At 34.9% G+C, this 17,060-nt stretch overlaps 1 protein-coding gene across 1 annotated transcript; it reads right to left on the bottom strand.

The window, feature by feature from the left end:
• Positions 1-3,634: 3,634 nt before the first annotated feature.
• Positions 3,635-4,570, bottom strand: LOC125400868 (olfactory receptor 4C15-like). The gene has a single exon (XM_048434997.3). It carries the CDS (start codon positions 4,568-4,570, stop codon positions 3,635-3,637), a length of 936 nt encoding a protein of 311 aa, XP_048290954.1.
• Between the last annotated feature and the right edge of the window lie 12,490 nt (positions 4,571-17,060).

The following is a 17,060-nucleotide window of genomic DNA, read 5'->3' as shown; positions in this document are numbered from 1 at the left end:
ACATCTGCTTCCCAGATACTGTGCTCATCGTTGTTACTGAGCAAAACATAATGAAAGATCCAAAATTTCCCCTACCTCATTTCATCTGGAATTTAAAGAGGTTTCGCTGTGAGACAAATTCTTGGTTCTCCCAGGAATTGAAAATTTTCTGACCCCATGAGATGCTAAGAAATAATTTAACAATTTTGTGGAATTTTCTTACTTGTTCAAAATTGATAACATTTGGATGTTCATCCAAAATTTAGTTGTTCTCTTTTCAATTTAAGAAGGTCTTATTTATTTGATAATAATTATACATATACCATTAGTTTCAGAAAGAAAGGATAGTGTCCAGACTGGACAAATAAACAAGATACAAGAAAAAAGACTGCCAAAACTTGCCAACTTGCCAAGACAGGGTAAGATGGTTTTGAAAATTTTTCTGCCTCTGACAATGGTCTATCATTTGCTCTAGACCATAGCCAAAGTTGGTTGCTCCAACACTGCAAATGAGACTTTGGGTAATTGCCTAGGAAGCCAGTTGTCTCGATCATTTATTGAACATTTTGGAAGCTGCTTGATTGCACTTCTTGCCTACTCAAGTAATATTATCTCCTTTTTTGGGTCTTCTATGGGATTGAAGAGTAGATCATCATAGTTACTTTCTTCTCATAACTTAGCCAAGCCATTTATAATACAAGACTTAGACTCCTTAGGATAGAATAATTATTGAAGCATTTAGCAGATGTTTCTTGCTTAATACTGTTTATGATGGTGGTAATTCTAATTTTTATACTTGGTATATGTCCTTATATAGTTTTGCATTGGGTTTGGAATGTTCTTATTTTGAAAAAAGGAGGAGGTGCTGAGTGTTTATAGAAAAGGTAAAGACCAACATATTTTCTGATAGTGCCTTCCCTTTCTCCTTAGGCCATAACTCATTTCATGCCTGAATTATAAAATTCTTTGAAATAGTCAGCATCCCAGTCTTCTATATACTGCAACAATCAGATAGGGTAGGCTCTTCAATGAGGAACATAAAATAATGTAAAACATTGAATTAAAATTTTAATAAAGAAAAATTGGTTTAGTCAGTAAGGAAATTCTAATACAAACTGTACTGACATCCATCTCACCACTCTAGTAATGGCCATCAACAAAAAGGCACACAACACAAAGCACTGTCAAGTAAATAGAGGATGAGAGGTAGAAGCAATATCAAATATTGGTCTTTTCTATGAAATACTATAAAATTTGTGTTTAGGAAAAACCATCAAAGTTGTTTTATCTCCTTCACCTTGTAAGACTTTTATATAAATGTTACTCACATTGAGTAAACCCGTTGTTTATACAAAAGGCCATGGCTCTGTTCTAGGAATTCGATGACCTGAAGGAACTGCTTTATCCTTCCTCCTTCATTTTCTATATACCATTTTTGAATGACCACAAACTTATTTCTGACAGACAGAAGAATGACTTATTCTATGGTGGTGAGAACATGTTTAGATATTATTAAAATCAGTATGACAGTTCCTAAAACATTTAAGAACATAGAACATCTAACCACAATATGACTAAATGACTATCCAGTAAACAAAAGTAAATTTACAATGGAGGTGAATTTATACCCAAGCTTACCACACATCCACTATAGGTAAACTAGAGACTCAATCCAGGTGGGTACCAACAGTTCAACTAGTTAAAAATGTGATGAATACAGACAAAACATAATTTTATGTAATCATAAAATAAAATAAAATGGTATTTGTAAGAAAATGATTGTAGCAAGAGACGAATGAGTGAAGTAAGATAAGTCACTTCACAGCTCAAAAACCTCCCGGATTTTTATCTCATATGTAGATAGAGGGGATATAAAAAGGATAAGACAATAAAAGGTAAACTAATAGCTGTGAAGAATAGTATGAGGTGAAATTTAGAACAATTAGGGAGAGAAATGTGATCAAACACATTACATGTGTGCATTGAAATACTATACTATGACCTTTTATATTATACTGTTAGGAAACCCTGCAAAAGTGAAGGAAAGGTACACCAGGGTATCATGGCTTATTATACACTTCTAAGTCTGTTGAAATGTATATGCTTTATTTTGGTTTATAATGGTTTAAATGCTTTATAATGGCTTAAAACTTAATTCTTGTGAACTTCATAAGGCAACAATAAATGCAATAATTTCTGCCTTTTACTTTACATATTCTTAGAAATGTTGTGCAGTAATTGGGTACAAATCAAACTAAAAATGATAACATTGTGCCCACAGAAGAGCAACTACAATGTGATAACAATGCATATGATAGAATTTAAAAATTCCCCAGATCTGGTTACCCATAACAGAGTCCCCTGTTCATGATGGAGGAGGAATTCAAGGGCTTGAAAATAGCCACATGCTGGCCATAGGCCATGGCTGTGAAAACAAAAACTACTAAGGAAAAAGCAAAATAATTTAGTACCTCTTGGAATACTTAATTAATGCATGGTTTTAGTATTATTGGTATGGTAGGAGAGTTTGAACTGTAACTACTTTGCAAACTGGGATGAATTAATTTAAGGAATTGTAGGCACAATTTATCTTTTTTTTCATATTTTTCTTAAGACTGACTGTTTCTGTTCCAGAGGCTGACCTAGAAGTCTTTATGTTGATCAGATTGGCTACAAACTCATAGGGAATCTCCTGTCTCTACCTTCCAAGTTCTGAGATTACAATAAGCAGATATGTGGAAACTAGAATGGTTTCTTTATTGATAACTTCAAATAAAATTGTTTTCAGCTTATGTATAAAAGTCAAGAAGATTAAAGTCAGTGTATTAATTGAAATGCAATCCTCTTTTGAGAACTATTTTACTCTATGGTGTCCTAATGTTTGATGGTATCGTAGGGGTCAGAAGAGTCAACTTACTACATCTGCTGATCTGTTGATCTTAGCTGTTTTAGTTCTGTGGAATCTCTAGAATTCTTTTTAGAATCCTTTTGGGTTATTTTTCTAAGAGATGATTATATATAATTCTGGTGTCTTCCCATTTCCTTTCCCAGGGCTGATTGGCATAAGACATCTCTCAACCCAAGAAGAAAACATGTCCTGGTAGAAATGAATCAACCAAGGATTATCTCTCAAGATATCAAAGCATGATTCAAATTCTTTAACAAATGGAAAGAGACTCCCATTAAATATTGAAGTCATGAGAAAGAGGGGACCTATAGAACTTCTGTGAAGATTTTCTTTCTATCCCATCCAAATTATAGCTTTTATTGAGATCACTATCATAAATTGAAATTTCTTTGTACTGAAAATAGGTTTAATAAGATTTCATTAGAATGTATATAACATTTTGAATTTCCTGCAGACTTTTTTTTAAGAAGCATGGAGTTAATAGCCACTATTGTAGCTGGTGATTTGATTGTTTTCATATATTAGTAGATTCTAAATATAAAATTCAATTCTCTTTAATTTATACACATGAATATTGAGTTTCCAACTCAGTGGGCATGCAAGGGAAAACAGCATTCTCTAACACCCAAATAATGGCAGTTCAGGAGAATTACATTAACTCTCTATAAGTAATAAACATACTGTGGTTTGTGTGCAATAATTTTGACTTCTTTATTATTAATACTAATTTTGTTAAAATGAAACATTTTATTTTTCATCTGAATGCACTATCAATTTTTTCCACACTTTCCTTATGGCATTCTTCATGTCTTTATTTCTAAAAGTATAAATCATTGGATTAAGCAATGGGGATAGCATGGTATAAAATATTGCTACCACTTTGTCAAAGGAGAAAGCAGTAGGAGGCCTTGCATATGTAAATATGCATGGGACAAAGAACAAGACCACTACAGCAATGTGGGACCCACAAGTAGACAGAGCTTTCCATCGGCTTTCAGAACTGTGGGATTTTAGTGAAAGCAAGATAAAGCCATAGGAAAAAAGCAACAAGGAAAAGATTATGATGCAGATAAACCCACTGTTGGCAGCCACCAAAAGGCCAAAAATGTGGGTGTCAATGCAGGCAAGCTCCAGCAATGGGTATAAATCACATATGAAATGATCAATGACATTGGGTCCACAGAAGGGCAGTTGCAAAGTGAAGATGATTTGTATAATGGAATGTAAGAAGCCTCCTGCCCAGGCCACTGCCACCAGAATGCCACAGAGCCTCCGAGTCATAATGGAAGAGTAGTGTAAGGGCTTACAAATGGCCACATAGCGGTCATAGGCCATGGCTGTCAGAACAATCACCTCAGCCCCACCAAAGAAGTGTTCAAAAAAAAGTTGTATCATGCATCCTTCAAAGGAGATTGTTTTTCTCTCATAGATACAATCCACAATCATCTTGGGTGTCATGGCAGAGGAGAAGCTTGCATCCAGTAAGGACAGGAAAGCCAGAAAGAAATACATGGGGGAGCCCAGCAGTATAGGGCTGCAAACAATGGTCACCACAATCGTCATGTTGCCACTGATAGTTGCAATGTAGACAAATAAACTTACAATTAATATCAATTTTTGAACATTTGGGTTCTGTGATAGTCCCAGGAAGACAAATTCAGTTACAAAACTCTGGTTTTTCATTGTCCAAGGAGAAGATGAATGTCCAATTGAGAGCATGTATTTTGGTAATGATAAATATTTGCTTCAATCTGATTTATGATTTTGAGATCAACAAAGACTTAGTACAGCTAAATACAAAATTACATTGAGTGCTTGATTTCATAGAAAATCAAAAAATATAAAAAGAAAATTTTACACAGCAATAGTTGAATATCAAACAGATTGAGGTAAAAATACATCATAGAATACTTAAAATCTAGTGGTCTGCACACATGGAAATTTAAACAGATACTTGTGTATAAGATTTTCCATTCATTTCCACTTGTCCACATGAATGAAAATGATTGTGCCCTTGCACTCTTTAATCACATGTATCAATAAGAAAGAAACAATGACAATATAGACATTTTTATAACTTTTGTTAAAGTGTAAACAAAAATAATATTGTTTACTGTAGAAATTAAAAATAATCTATGTTTATAAATTATATTTTCAGTTACTAGAAATCATTTCAACTATGGATAAAACTAACAAACATGCAAAATGTACAATAGTTTCTGTTTTCAGTTCTCTGATTAATTTCTCTTGGGTATCTCTACTATGAATTCTAAAACTATTTACAAACTATCACCAAGTAACAGTAGGATAAAACAAACTTCAAATGATCATGACATCAGTCAATACCTTTGTATCCTCAAGGAAAGTATGCCAGTACGTGAATCAGGGTCTGGCTTTTCCAGCTTAGGTATAAAACAGAAAGCAAATGGGGAAAATGAGTTAGAACACCAGCTACTGACTTTTGCAAGCCTACCCAATACAGATTTTGCTATTTGTTTTCTGGCTTGGAGCAGATTTCTTAAGGTTCTAAAAATTCTCAAAACTTGGAGTGACATTTCTCTGTTTGAACTTGATAAGAATATCTCTCAATTCATTTTTAAGAAAGCAGGAAATCATGATATGAATGCTGTCAGAATATCAGGGTGTTGAGTGGTAAGGGCATGCCACACAGTCAGAAGAATGGTATTCTACTCCTAGTCCTAGCTGTACTATCACCACTAGTGATGGACATTTTACTAATGTTCGCATAGATCTACATTTTAAAATTATTTTGACCTGTCTCAGCAAATCACAAACATTAAACATCTCTCCTTCAACCACAGATAAATGTACAACACTGCCCTCAGAACTCCTGCCCCAGATAGCTTCATTGTATCAAGAAAATCAAATTGACTGGGACAGTGAAAAAAAGACAGAACTTGTATTAATTGAATTATTCTTATCACCTAATTTATTAGTAAGTTTACTGAATTAAGATTATGCAAAATAAAAGTTAGCATTAAAAATGTTTAGTTGTTACTATCAAATACCTAATAATGATAGCTTGTTCATGTAGCAACCGTTGTTACTAAACAAACTAAGCTACGTCTGTATCTTCTGACATAATATAGAGAGACAGGATCACAGATCAAGCTCAGAGACTTGTAAAAGTCCTCCAGACAGTTACTTAATCACATTTTACAAAACATGTATCAATGATGATAGACAATATTGATATCAGCATTATTTTAACCAACATCTACATAAAAAATAAAAATTTCATTAGCATAAAAGAGAACCTGCCCTTTAAAAATTATGCAATCTTCAATTATAATTCAAATTGCAACAAAAGTCATCTATTAATTAAATCATTTTATAAAGAATATGCATAATAATTCTAAAAGTGTAAAGATGTTTGGAAACTTTATATTAAATATCTCAGCTTTATAAACTTACTATAAAGGTGAAATGAACAGGGAAACAATATCATCCAAGATGGTTCATTACATATATTAGTAAAATAAGCATAAAAGGCATTTATACGAATCAAACATTTATTCCTCATCCACCTAAGTAAGAATGTTCTTTCACATGACAATCTGGGAACTCTGACCCCTGACCCCTTCAGATTTCAGTACCTTCTCTCAGCTTTTCCTGATACTCTCGTGATTGCCTCAAATGCTTCAATTGTCATAATATTGATAATTCTTGAATGAGAAGGACTCTGACACCATTCCTGTATTTCCACTGGTGTTCATTCCAGAGGGTATGTGAAGCCTCTCCTTGTTTCTTCCTAATTCATCTGATTTAAAGCTAGGACCACTAAGCCATGGCCAGTACCAATTTAGTGCAGGGTTTCAGATGCTCAATTTTCCTGAACATTCTAAGGCGGGAGCCTAGCATTATTTAAAAACATCAAGTGAACACATTTAACTCAGAATACCCCACTATATGGCTTGTAACAGTTTTCTTACCTTAATGTCTCTTCCTAAGAAGTTGTTCTGTGTGTTATTGTGGACATGGTAAATTCTGTGCTGTATATTACTAAGTAGAAAGAGGACAGCATTCCATGGTTCTGCATCAGGATTCTGGATACATTCTAGGAAAATTCACTGTTTAATCTTAAAAATGAGGAAGTGTTAGAGGACGAAAATGTGTTAGAAAATAATTCCATTTCAGTAAAAATTAAATTATATGCTTGTTGCATTTCTGAGTTGTATTTAATTCACAAATAAAATCTCAATATAATATTAATTTCATTAAACCTATAAGAATGGCTGCTTGCCTACTACTTCAAGATTCTTATTAGTTTTTAAAAGCTTCAGTATTTATTGGATAATTATTATACATCAAGTCCTGTCCTACAGGTTTTATATATTTTGTTTTACCTGCTTCTCTCATCATTGATCATAGAAAACACAGTTTACACACTAGAGCCTAATTATTAATCTCCTCTGATAATAAAATTATTATAAATCTCACTCATGTTAATCAATCCATTAACAGATGGATTGTGATGTCACTGTCCTCTTTTATATGGAGTAGGTTTACTCAGTATCTGGTCAAACTCTAAACCTATTTCTAATCTTTTTTCCCATCTTGGACAAAGTACAGGGGCATCTTCTGCAAACCACTGCCCCTCACATTCTCTCTGCAACAGGTTATCAAGGAGAAACAAAAGAAACTGAATTTTTTTCTTTACTTGCAAGCAGAATTTAAGGAGTTTTCCATGTGATTTGAGAACTTGTAGCCCCACCCATCCCAGGGCTTGGAAACTTTCCATTATTGTGACCTTCTAAGACATAATTTTGAGCGCTGTTATTTTCTCACTTGTTTATGAATTTCTATGTCCTCAAAGAATTAGAGGGTTTTTTCTCTTTTGAACTTCTCCAATATTTTTGTTTGAAAATGCTTCCAAATATTATTCTAGTGCTGATACAAGATTACACTCATCCTCAAAAGAAGCATGATTTTTCTGGAACAAAAATATGTTAGGACAATGGTGGCACAAAACTTGTGAGAATAACCATCCAGTAACTGATTTGACTTATAGTCTATTCAATCAAATGGAATCCATACCCAGCATTATTTGGGTGACTGAAAACATGGTACTAGATAGTCCAAGGATTTAGTGTCAACCCAAATAGTACTGGTTTAAAAAAGAAGAGCAATGATAAAATAATTGACTCAAAATGCTATTCTACTATATTTATACATCAGTGCCTTGCATTTCCTCTTGTAGCATATGAGAACAAATATAGAGACCCTCAGTAAGACATTATGTAGACTGTGAGTTATCTGGGAGCACTTATGCCCAAATATGTCATCTCCATAAAATTCCTTCCCTCATAACTGAGGGTACACTGTGTAAGAAGAGACATAGAATGTTAAGAACCAGAGGTGGAGGAGGATATGGGTGGAGACTATTTTTTTCTTTTCCAGGCCCCCAGACCCCAAATAATCACACAGAAATTATATTAATTAAAACACTACTTGGCCTATTAGCTCAGGCTTTTTATTAACTAGCTCTTACATCTTAAACTGATCCATTTATGTTATTTGCTATTTTACCACAAGGCTCGTGGTTTACTGGCAAGGTTCTGGTGGGTGGGAAACTTTCTCCTTCAGTGTCTACATGGTGTCTCTCTGACTCTGCCTTCTTTTCTCCTCTATCTCTGCTTGGAATTCCCACCTTGCTCTATTCTAGGCTGCCATAAGCCCAAAGCAGCTTCTTTATTAACCAATGATAATAAAACATATTCACACTATACAGAGGGGAATCCCTTATTACCTCCCCCTTTCTTCTAAAGAAAAAGAAAAAGAAAGAAAGAAATTCCCACTCCCTCTCTTCCTCCCAGTCCCCTCCCTCTCCCTCCACAAACCCTTCCCCCACCCCTCCAACCCTAAGGGAGTGCCATGAACCCTGCCCTGTGGAAAGTCCAAGGCCCTCCCTACTACATCTAGGTTGAGCAAGGTTTACATCCAAAAAGAATAGGATCCCATGAAGTTGGTATATGCAGTAGAGACACATCCCAGTGTCATTATCTGTGGCCCCTCAGTCTGCCCTAGCTGTTAACCCCCTTCAGAGGGGCTTGGTTGTTTCCATGCTCATTCACTCCCAGTCCAGTTGGAGTTGTTGAGCTCTCATTAACTCAAGCAAACTGTCTCAGTGGATGACCTCCTCATGGTCTTGAATTCCTTGTTCATACTCTCCCTCCTTCCACTCTTCAACTGGATCTTGGGAGCTCAATCCAATGCTCTGATGTGGGTCCTTGCCTCTGTTCCCATCTGTTTTTGGACGAAGGTTCTATAGTGATATTTAAGATAATCATCAGTCTGACTACAGGGTAAGGTAAGTTCAGACAACTTCTCCACTATTGCGTAGGGTCTTAGCTGGGGTCATCCCTGTGGGTTCTTGGTTCCCAGTTGGGGGTCCTATTTGTGAGGCTTAAGAGGTACAGCCTTGCTTCAGAAAGTTTGTCACTCACCTGGCTTGGGGTAAGCTTGGATCTTATATGGTCTTGTCATACTTCTGGTTCCCTTTCTCTACCTCCTTCTTATGTAGAATTTGCCAACTCTTAACTTTCTGTTCCTGTAGTCATACCTGCAACTTTTTTCCAGGTTTCTCAACCAAGATGGGCTGTGTAGAACTATAAGCTCCAATAAACTGTCTGAAATTTGAGAATCTTCACTAACAAAAAGCAGAAAGCAGTTTGGAGAGAACTATGCCCAAATTGCCAAATATTGTTTATAAATATTGTTTACATTTAAAGGAGTATATGAGAGATATGATGAAGGAATGAATGCATTGCATTGATATAGATATTGGTTTATTAATACAAATTTAAAGTCAATTTTTGCATGTATATTTCTGCTCTTCATTAAAGTATTGTGTTTGAGCTGCTCATTTATAAATGTAATGTATAATTAAGAAATACAGATTAATAGATAGTCATCTATAATAGTCAAGTTTGTATTCATGTTATTTAGGTTTTCTAGATATATAGAGATATATTATAGTTGAATAGCTAATCTTAAAACCTTTCAAAGATGTTTGGAATATTGCATTTAAAATGTTTTAAGAACTTAGGACATTTCATAACAATGACACTCATCTGTCTCTGGCACCACCAATCTACCTAAACAAGATGATGGACATTGGAAAGGCTCCTTATAGAGTTTGCTAGCCATTTGGAAAAGAAAATGTTCTTTCCTGGACTGCTTGATGTTATGATATATGAACTGGACATACAAAACTCACAGAAAAATTATTGCTGAACTTGCCAGGGGCGAGACCATCCTTCAGGTTTTCTGCTTCATGAAAGAGTCTGCCAGACATTCTGCAGGACACAGAAGAAAGCAACTGATGAAACTTGCAAATATAAGGCATAATATATCTTCAAATTTCCTGCCTTATGGAAAAGTCTGCCAAATGCTATGGGCCTGTAAGCTAAAGATAGGTGTACCCATGTTTCAGAAGAACTTTGGGTGACTGTCCAGGCAATGAGATGTCTCCATCAATTCTAGAGTTTTTGAAGTTGCTTGCAATGACTCCCTAATTACTTAGGCAATAATATTTCATTCTGGAGTCTTTGATGGAGTTTAATAATAGATAGTTATAGTTTTCCTTTATTAAGATATAAGATGAAGTAGGAATATATAAATATTGAAACAGTAAATCCTGCTTGATACCAGTTTTATTATATATAATTTTACTATGTTAACGTTAAAACCTTTTTTATTTAGACAGAAAAAGGGAGGTGGTGTGGGATTCCACTCTGTATAACATTGGTTAATAAAGAAGCTGCTTTTGGCCAATGTCTTAACAGAATACAGTCAGGCTGGAGAAGACATATAGAGAGAGTAGGCAGTGTCAGTGAGAAGTCATGTAGCTGCCACAGGAGACAGACACCTCTGCTGTAGTCCACCAAAACTTTGCCAGCAGGCCATGACCTTGTGGTGAAGCACAGATTAACAGAAATGGTTAATTCAAGATGTAAGAGCTGGACAAAGTTTCTGCGTGATTATTTTGGGTCTGAAAAGCAGTTTCCCCCACTAAAGGTCTGAGCCTGAAGCATGAGAGAAAACTGGTATTTAATTCAGTGGAAATTTCAGAAAAGACCATAGAAGGAAATACATCTGATTTATTCTATTTAAATATTACATTCTACTTAGTTTTTACGCCTCACAAAGAAAGGTACAATTGGAGTCATACATACAAAAAATTAAAACCAAGAGTATCATCTCATCAACAGTCTATAAAATTAATCTGAGATTTGTTTTCTTTGTTTTGTTTTTTGTTAGTTAAAAATTCACAATTGTGTCTTAATGCAAATTAGTACCTGGCATGACCACACTGCTAATGCATTTTGTAGCCTTGCTGATGACTTTGAAACATCTAGATTTTCTACTGTTCCTATGACTTCCTTGTCTTAGTTTATTTTTATCTATTTCAGTGAAAAGAGTTGAGTTAGATTAAAATGAAACATCTGAAATGAAATAGGTCAGATAATGTTACCAAATACCACACTAATCTTAGTTAGAAAGATTTAGATTGTTGCCAAGATATGAGTGGCACTACTGGACTAAAGACCTACTTTAGAGATGTAAATCATGCCTGGCAATGGAAAACTAGACAAATAACAAAGGCTACTAAAACCTTGGATCTTAGAAGGGAATCTACAATGACCTCTTTAGCAAGTCAGCATAATCCAACACGCATTCTAAATATCTGTCCTTATACCCAGAGATAAGTCTACCTCACCCTTCATCAAGTAATCTTCACTTTGCAACAGATGGAGACCATTACAGAAAAAAACACAATCAAAATGCAGACTTGTAAAGCCCAGTCCCAGTGGCTATATTTATATTATAGTTCCTATACCTAAGGCTCAAGAAGTCTCACAGAAGGAGAGAAAAGATTGAATGAATCAGGGGATCTGAGAGTTTGCTGTGAGATTGTGTCTCCTGGAATTTCCAGAAGCTGTACCCATGAAGTTTCACCAACATGACTGCCTAAACATGGACTGAATAAGACTAAAAATAGACATACTAAAGAGAACAACTGAAAAACCATAGGGCCTCAGTGCTATACAAAGAACTTCAGGCAGCTAAGAAATACTGTGAGTGAAAAAAATAATCTTCAGCAGGAAAAGAACACCAACCAGTTATTGAATACCAAACAGTTAGGAAAGCATTCAAGTAGCAGTATATAGAATGTATATGGTATATTATCTTCATATGTTTTTATTGCTATAACATTTATTCATATGTAGGCAAATATATAAATTTTAGAACTGCCTTACCAATTTCTATATGAAAATATTTTGTTCTGTGGAGACAAAAAAGAGAGTATCCAATTTATCAAAAATTGTGCATAAATCAGGAGTTAAGTAGTTATGAACAGTCCCTTCAGAGGATGCAAAGCATATTCCTATTATTCACATATATTTCTCACTTCTCAGACCTAGTGACTATTTCTTGCTTTTCTCCACAGAAATTTGTTCCTGTTGAAACGTAACCTCCTTTGACACATTCATTTCACTTCAATTACTATTGTTACTGCAGCACAGAACAGGCTGCTCATCTTCACTGACTTTCAATGGTTCTCCCAGAGACATTTTATTTCCTACTTTTTACTGAAATATTTTTTTCTACAAACAGAACAATATTTCCTCTTAACTCTTATCAGTGTTATCACTTGGAATTTCATAGCACAGTAGTGGCTATCTAGCTTCAAACAGTGTCTTCCTTGGAACTTAGACTATGATCCCAGAACTCATACACCAAATATGAGTGTATGACATAGTCTAACCTACCCTGAAACCAAAGTTTCATGAAAGATAAAGTAAAGACATGCAATAAAAAGTCATCTTAGTCATGCAAGTTTAAAACCTCATCACAGGAACCCAAGATCAAGGCAGGTAATCACATCATCATCATATTGAAAGGAAACAAACAAACAAACAAAACCCATCCATTCAGCTAGTGGGAAAAGGTCAAATCAGAATTGCAGAACAATATTCTTAAAATAAGTTGAAGGTGATAATTTCACATACCCACCTAAATCTTAGCATAAATTTTTAAAGGATTGGGATGAGCTCTACAGGTGTTCTGTGGAAGGACTCACAGGATAAAAAAAGTTCACTACCACTACTCAGAGTAGATGTGGTGCTGTGAATACTGGCACTGCAGTTAAAGTACTAAAAAGTGAAGTTTCACCAGGCCCAACACATAAGGTCAGTTCCAAAAGTCAGCAGGGAGTGTGGAATCCCAGAATTTTAAACGTATTCTTTATCTCATAAAAATCACCGTGCTGATGCCATTGTCACTACTATCATAGTACAACTTTCTAAAATATATAATTAAATAAACAAAATGGAGGCCATTATGCAAGTTATACTCCCCAATTATGATCCTGATTATAGGAACTGATTCAGCTTCCTATGGATAGCAGTCAGGGATTGTGGATACAATCAGTAGATTCCAAAGGTAGATTCTTCAGGTTAGAGATAACTTCAATCAAAAGAAAACCAGGATGAGACGTAGAAGTTAGTTAGAACGCTTCAGAAGAAGCTACCCAGTTCAACCTACTGAGGAAAAGCTTAGACAATTTCAACATGAGTCCTCCAAGTAGTACGGAGTCAAGGAAAACAGTCCCTCAAGCTCAGGTAAAAGAGCAAAACTTTCTGACATATTGGTTCTTTGTATCAGCTAATACACAGTAAGTTAGTCACAAAGATGGTTTGTAGAATATGAAATCCCTATAGCAAGAGCATGCCTTTCCAGAAAGAGGACATAAAAGGTACCATACACAGTTTGATTAAATATTAATATTTCACTTTTTTACAGTGCATGTCAATAATATCTGTTGGAAGGATGCTGTTTCTTGGTTCCTGGCCGCTTAGCCCTGAAATAATCACACAGAAACTATATTATTTAAATCACTGCTTGGACCATAAGCTATAGCTTCTTATTGGCTAACTCTCATATATTAACTTATTTCCATCAATCTGTATATCTTCACGTGTCTGTGGCTTACTAACTAAAGTTCTGGCTACTGTCTCTGGCAGGACTACATGGCTTCTTCTTAAGTTCTCTTTCTTTCTCCTAGCATTCAGTTTAGTTTTCCCTGCTTACCTAAGTTCTGCCATATCAACAGGTGAAGGCAGTTTCTTTATTCATTAATGGTAATCACAGTATACAGAGGTGAATCCCACATCAGATATCTGTTGAGATCTGACTTATGAGATTAAAAGATATATCTGAGTGACATGCTGAGGTTCAAATATTAGAGCTGAGATATCAGTGAAATGGGAACCAAGTACAAGTAGTGGGTAGTATTAAGTTTGACCTTTGCAGGACATTGTTAGGTAGACATTCTACTTCCACTTAAAGTGGATGTGCATCCTTAATTTATTTTAACTTCAATTTCATATCATGAATACTACCGAATTTTTCATGTTCTAATATACGATCATATAATTTATAAGCTAATCAATATTTACTTCATGGGTCAAGATATTTACAAAATATAAAGTTAGGGAAAACTACAAAACAATGACAAGAAGACATTTTTGGAATTTCAAAGGTTGCAATGGTCATATGAATGTCCAGAGCAGTTCTAAAGTGTATAATTGTAAGAGTCTCGGCCTACTTATTTTACTTTAAAAATTATCAAGAAGATCACAAATATGTTAAGTTAGGGATCTCATTATGTTCCTTCTGCTATTTTTTTAATTTATAATTGAACAAGAAAATATGTTCTACATAAAGTTCTTATACAGACCAAAATTTTCATATTATTAATATCACATTCTTCATTGAGACAAGGAAGAATGATAAAATTTAAATCTGGGAATTATGCTAAACGATTGGTATAAAATATGAAATACCATTCTCTACTGTTAATACATAAAGGGCAAGCAATTTGTCAAAAATTTTTGATCTTCAGCTTGTAAAGCCATCAAATCCATGTTGGATTTGTGTGTTAGCTGTAAACTGAGAATGTATCTTTGATAAATCTGCTCTTGCTGAACTTAAGAATCAAAAGAAAAAAGCCTCTGCTCTGGGCATCACCTCTTTTCATGCTGCCTCTCCTTAGTACTCAGCTCTGCTCCTTCTTCACTTCACTTGTTTATCAACAGGTTTTCCTGTTTTGTTCAGAGTGCTCTTTCCGCTGGATTGCCTGGGGTGGTCTCATCATTTGGATCTCAGTTTAAAAGGAAGCCTGGGGAAGGGACTTTGTTAGCAATCGAGTTCCCAATGACTTCAAAGGAAGATTAATGATAGATATTCTGAGTAGCCCAGTACCTATGTAGGAAAGAGATGTTTTTTGGAAAAGACTTGAAATTTTTTATGTAGGTTTTCTAAAAAGGCAGCCAGCAAAATACCTCACAAAAATCACCCACAGCACTAAGCCTACCATTTGGTTCTATTCTGATATAATTAGTAAACTTCTCCCAAAACACATTTTAGAAGGAACACTATTAGCATATTGTCTCTTAGGTAATGAATTTGTGGGGGAAAAGGTCAGAATATAATTTGTTAGAGACAGATTTCTAATATGTGCATGTTTGCCTCATTTTAATCACATTCCTATGTGATCATGTCTCCACTGCCTGAGACTCTAATCACTTTGCCAATAATTTCCCATCTTTCCCTATACTTAGGAAACATTTCTCAGAGGCAGAAATAAACTGGAACAAGGCCAACATAATACTCTCCAAAACAACCAAAATTCATAGATCATAGTAGGAGCCATTCAGTTACTTATCCCAGAACTAATTTATGTTCTTCATGATACTTAATGGTTGCAGGACCAGGTGGGACAGAGACATCCATCTATATTGAGGAGGTGGAATTTGGAGAGGAATTCAGTAAAATCTCACCTCTGAGCATGCTGTTACACACAAGACATGGCTGTTCCAACATAAGGTCTTCAGAATAATAAGCATGTAATTATATGATCCTGATTTTCTACCCATTGCTTATAAGTTAAAGGCATTGATGACTGTTAATGGAGAGTTATTTTTCTTGGAGGTATCGAGAATTGTGAGCTTGCTCATTCCTCAGTAGATGACCCAAACCATATACTTAAAATGGCAGCACCAGTTTCATCTACTGGATTATTTTTTTAAAAGTCTGGAAGGAGATCAGAAATATATAGGGGGGGGGGGGAGAAAAGATGTGGTCAATATGTATTATATAATTGTATAAAATTTTTAGACAACAAAAAAGACACTTAAGGCTGATATTATTTTCTTCCAGTTCAGTTTTCTCATCATCTTTGTTTTCTGGTGTTGAGGTAGATGTTAGTTTATGGAATCTTTATAGTAAAAGTTGTCTCATATTTTATAAATATCTTTGCTATATTTTAAATACTACCTTAATTTTTTATTTATAGGCTTTTCTCTGTTTTTATTTTTATATTTATTTATTTATTTATTTATTTATTCATTTTGCAAGAGTCCTCCATGTAGGTTGACTTCACTTGCATTTATTTTTAGAAGAAAAGTTGACTAAAGTAATTACTATGATGGTTTGACAAGAAAAAAGCTTCAATGATAATTACAGGAGAAGAAATTGTGCTCATGACTGTCTTCCTGTAATATATGTAGACATGAGTATGAAATGGAAAAATGTGGCATATTTAAGTAGTTGGGGAGAGAAAGGGTATGGAATAAAGGGGGCATGGGGTAAAGGAAAAGTATATAGACTAGAAATACGAAAATCTATAAAAATATTGTATAGTTGGTCTAGGAAAAAACAGACATAAAAGGGATTTTTATAACAACCTATACCTTACAACACATTAAATGCTTGAAGTGCAAGGTTGTATATAACCAGTCTGTCCAACAATAACTGCACCAAGTTCTACACAAGTTTCTGTGTAGCCCTTCCATGTCTCCCTCTGGATATGAGACCATGAACCAAAGAACTGTTCTCTTTTTGAATTTTCACAAGTTGAGTTCAGCTCCTGCTGCATTCTAAACTTTTCTTGAAGTTTAGATCATTCCCAGGTTACCTATCCCATTACTTTCTCTTTTGTACCATGACAGAGGAGAAAAGATGTAGGCATTGTTAATCTCTCTATTTTAAATCCCCATATCAGCCATTCAGCACTATCCAGAGATCTATTGAGGACTCTTTAATCTCTGGATTGGATTGCTGTGGAGGCCCAAGAATGTGAGCC

Source organism: Myodes glareolus, chromosome 26, assembly GCF_982192425.1.
Source record: "Myodes glareolus chromosome 26, mMyoGla1.1, whole genome shotgun sequence".
In the NCBI taxonomy this organism is placed as follows: Eukaryota; Metazoa; Chordata; class Mammalia; order Rodentia; family Cricetidae; genus Myodes; species Myodes glareolus.
Note: the sequence above shows the minus strand (reverse complement) of the source record. Positions and strands in the feature narration are given on the sequence as shown.

What these genes read in the sequence shown, in the direction of transcription:
- LOC125400868 (XM_048434997.3), bottom strand. Translation starts at nt 4,570, where the DNA reads ATGAAAAACCAGAGTTTTGTAACTGAATTTGTCTTCCTGGGACTATCA.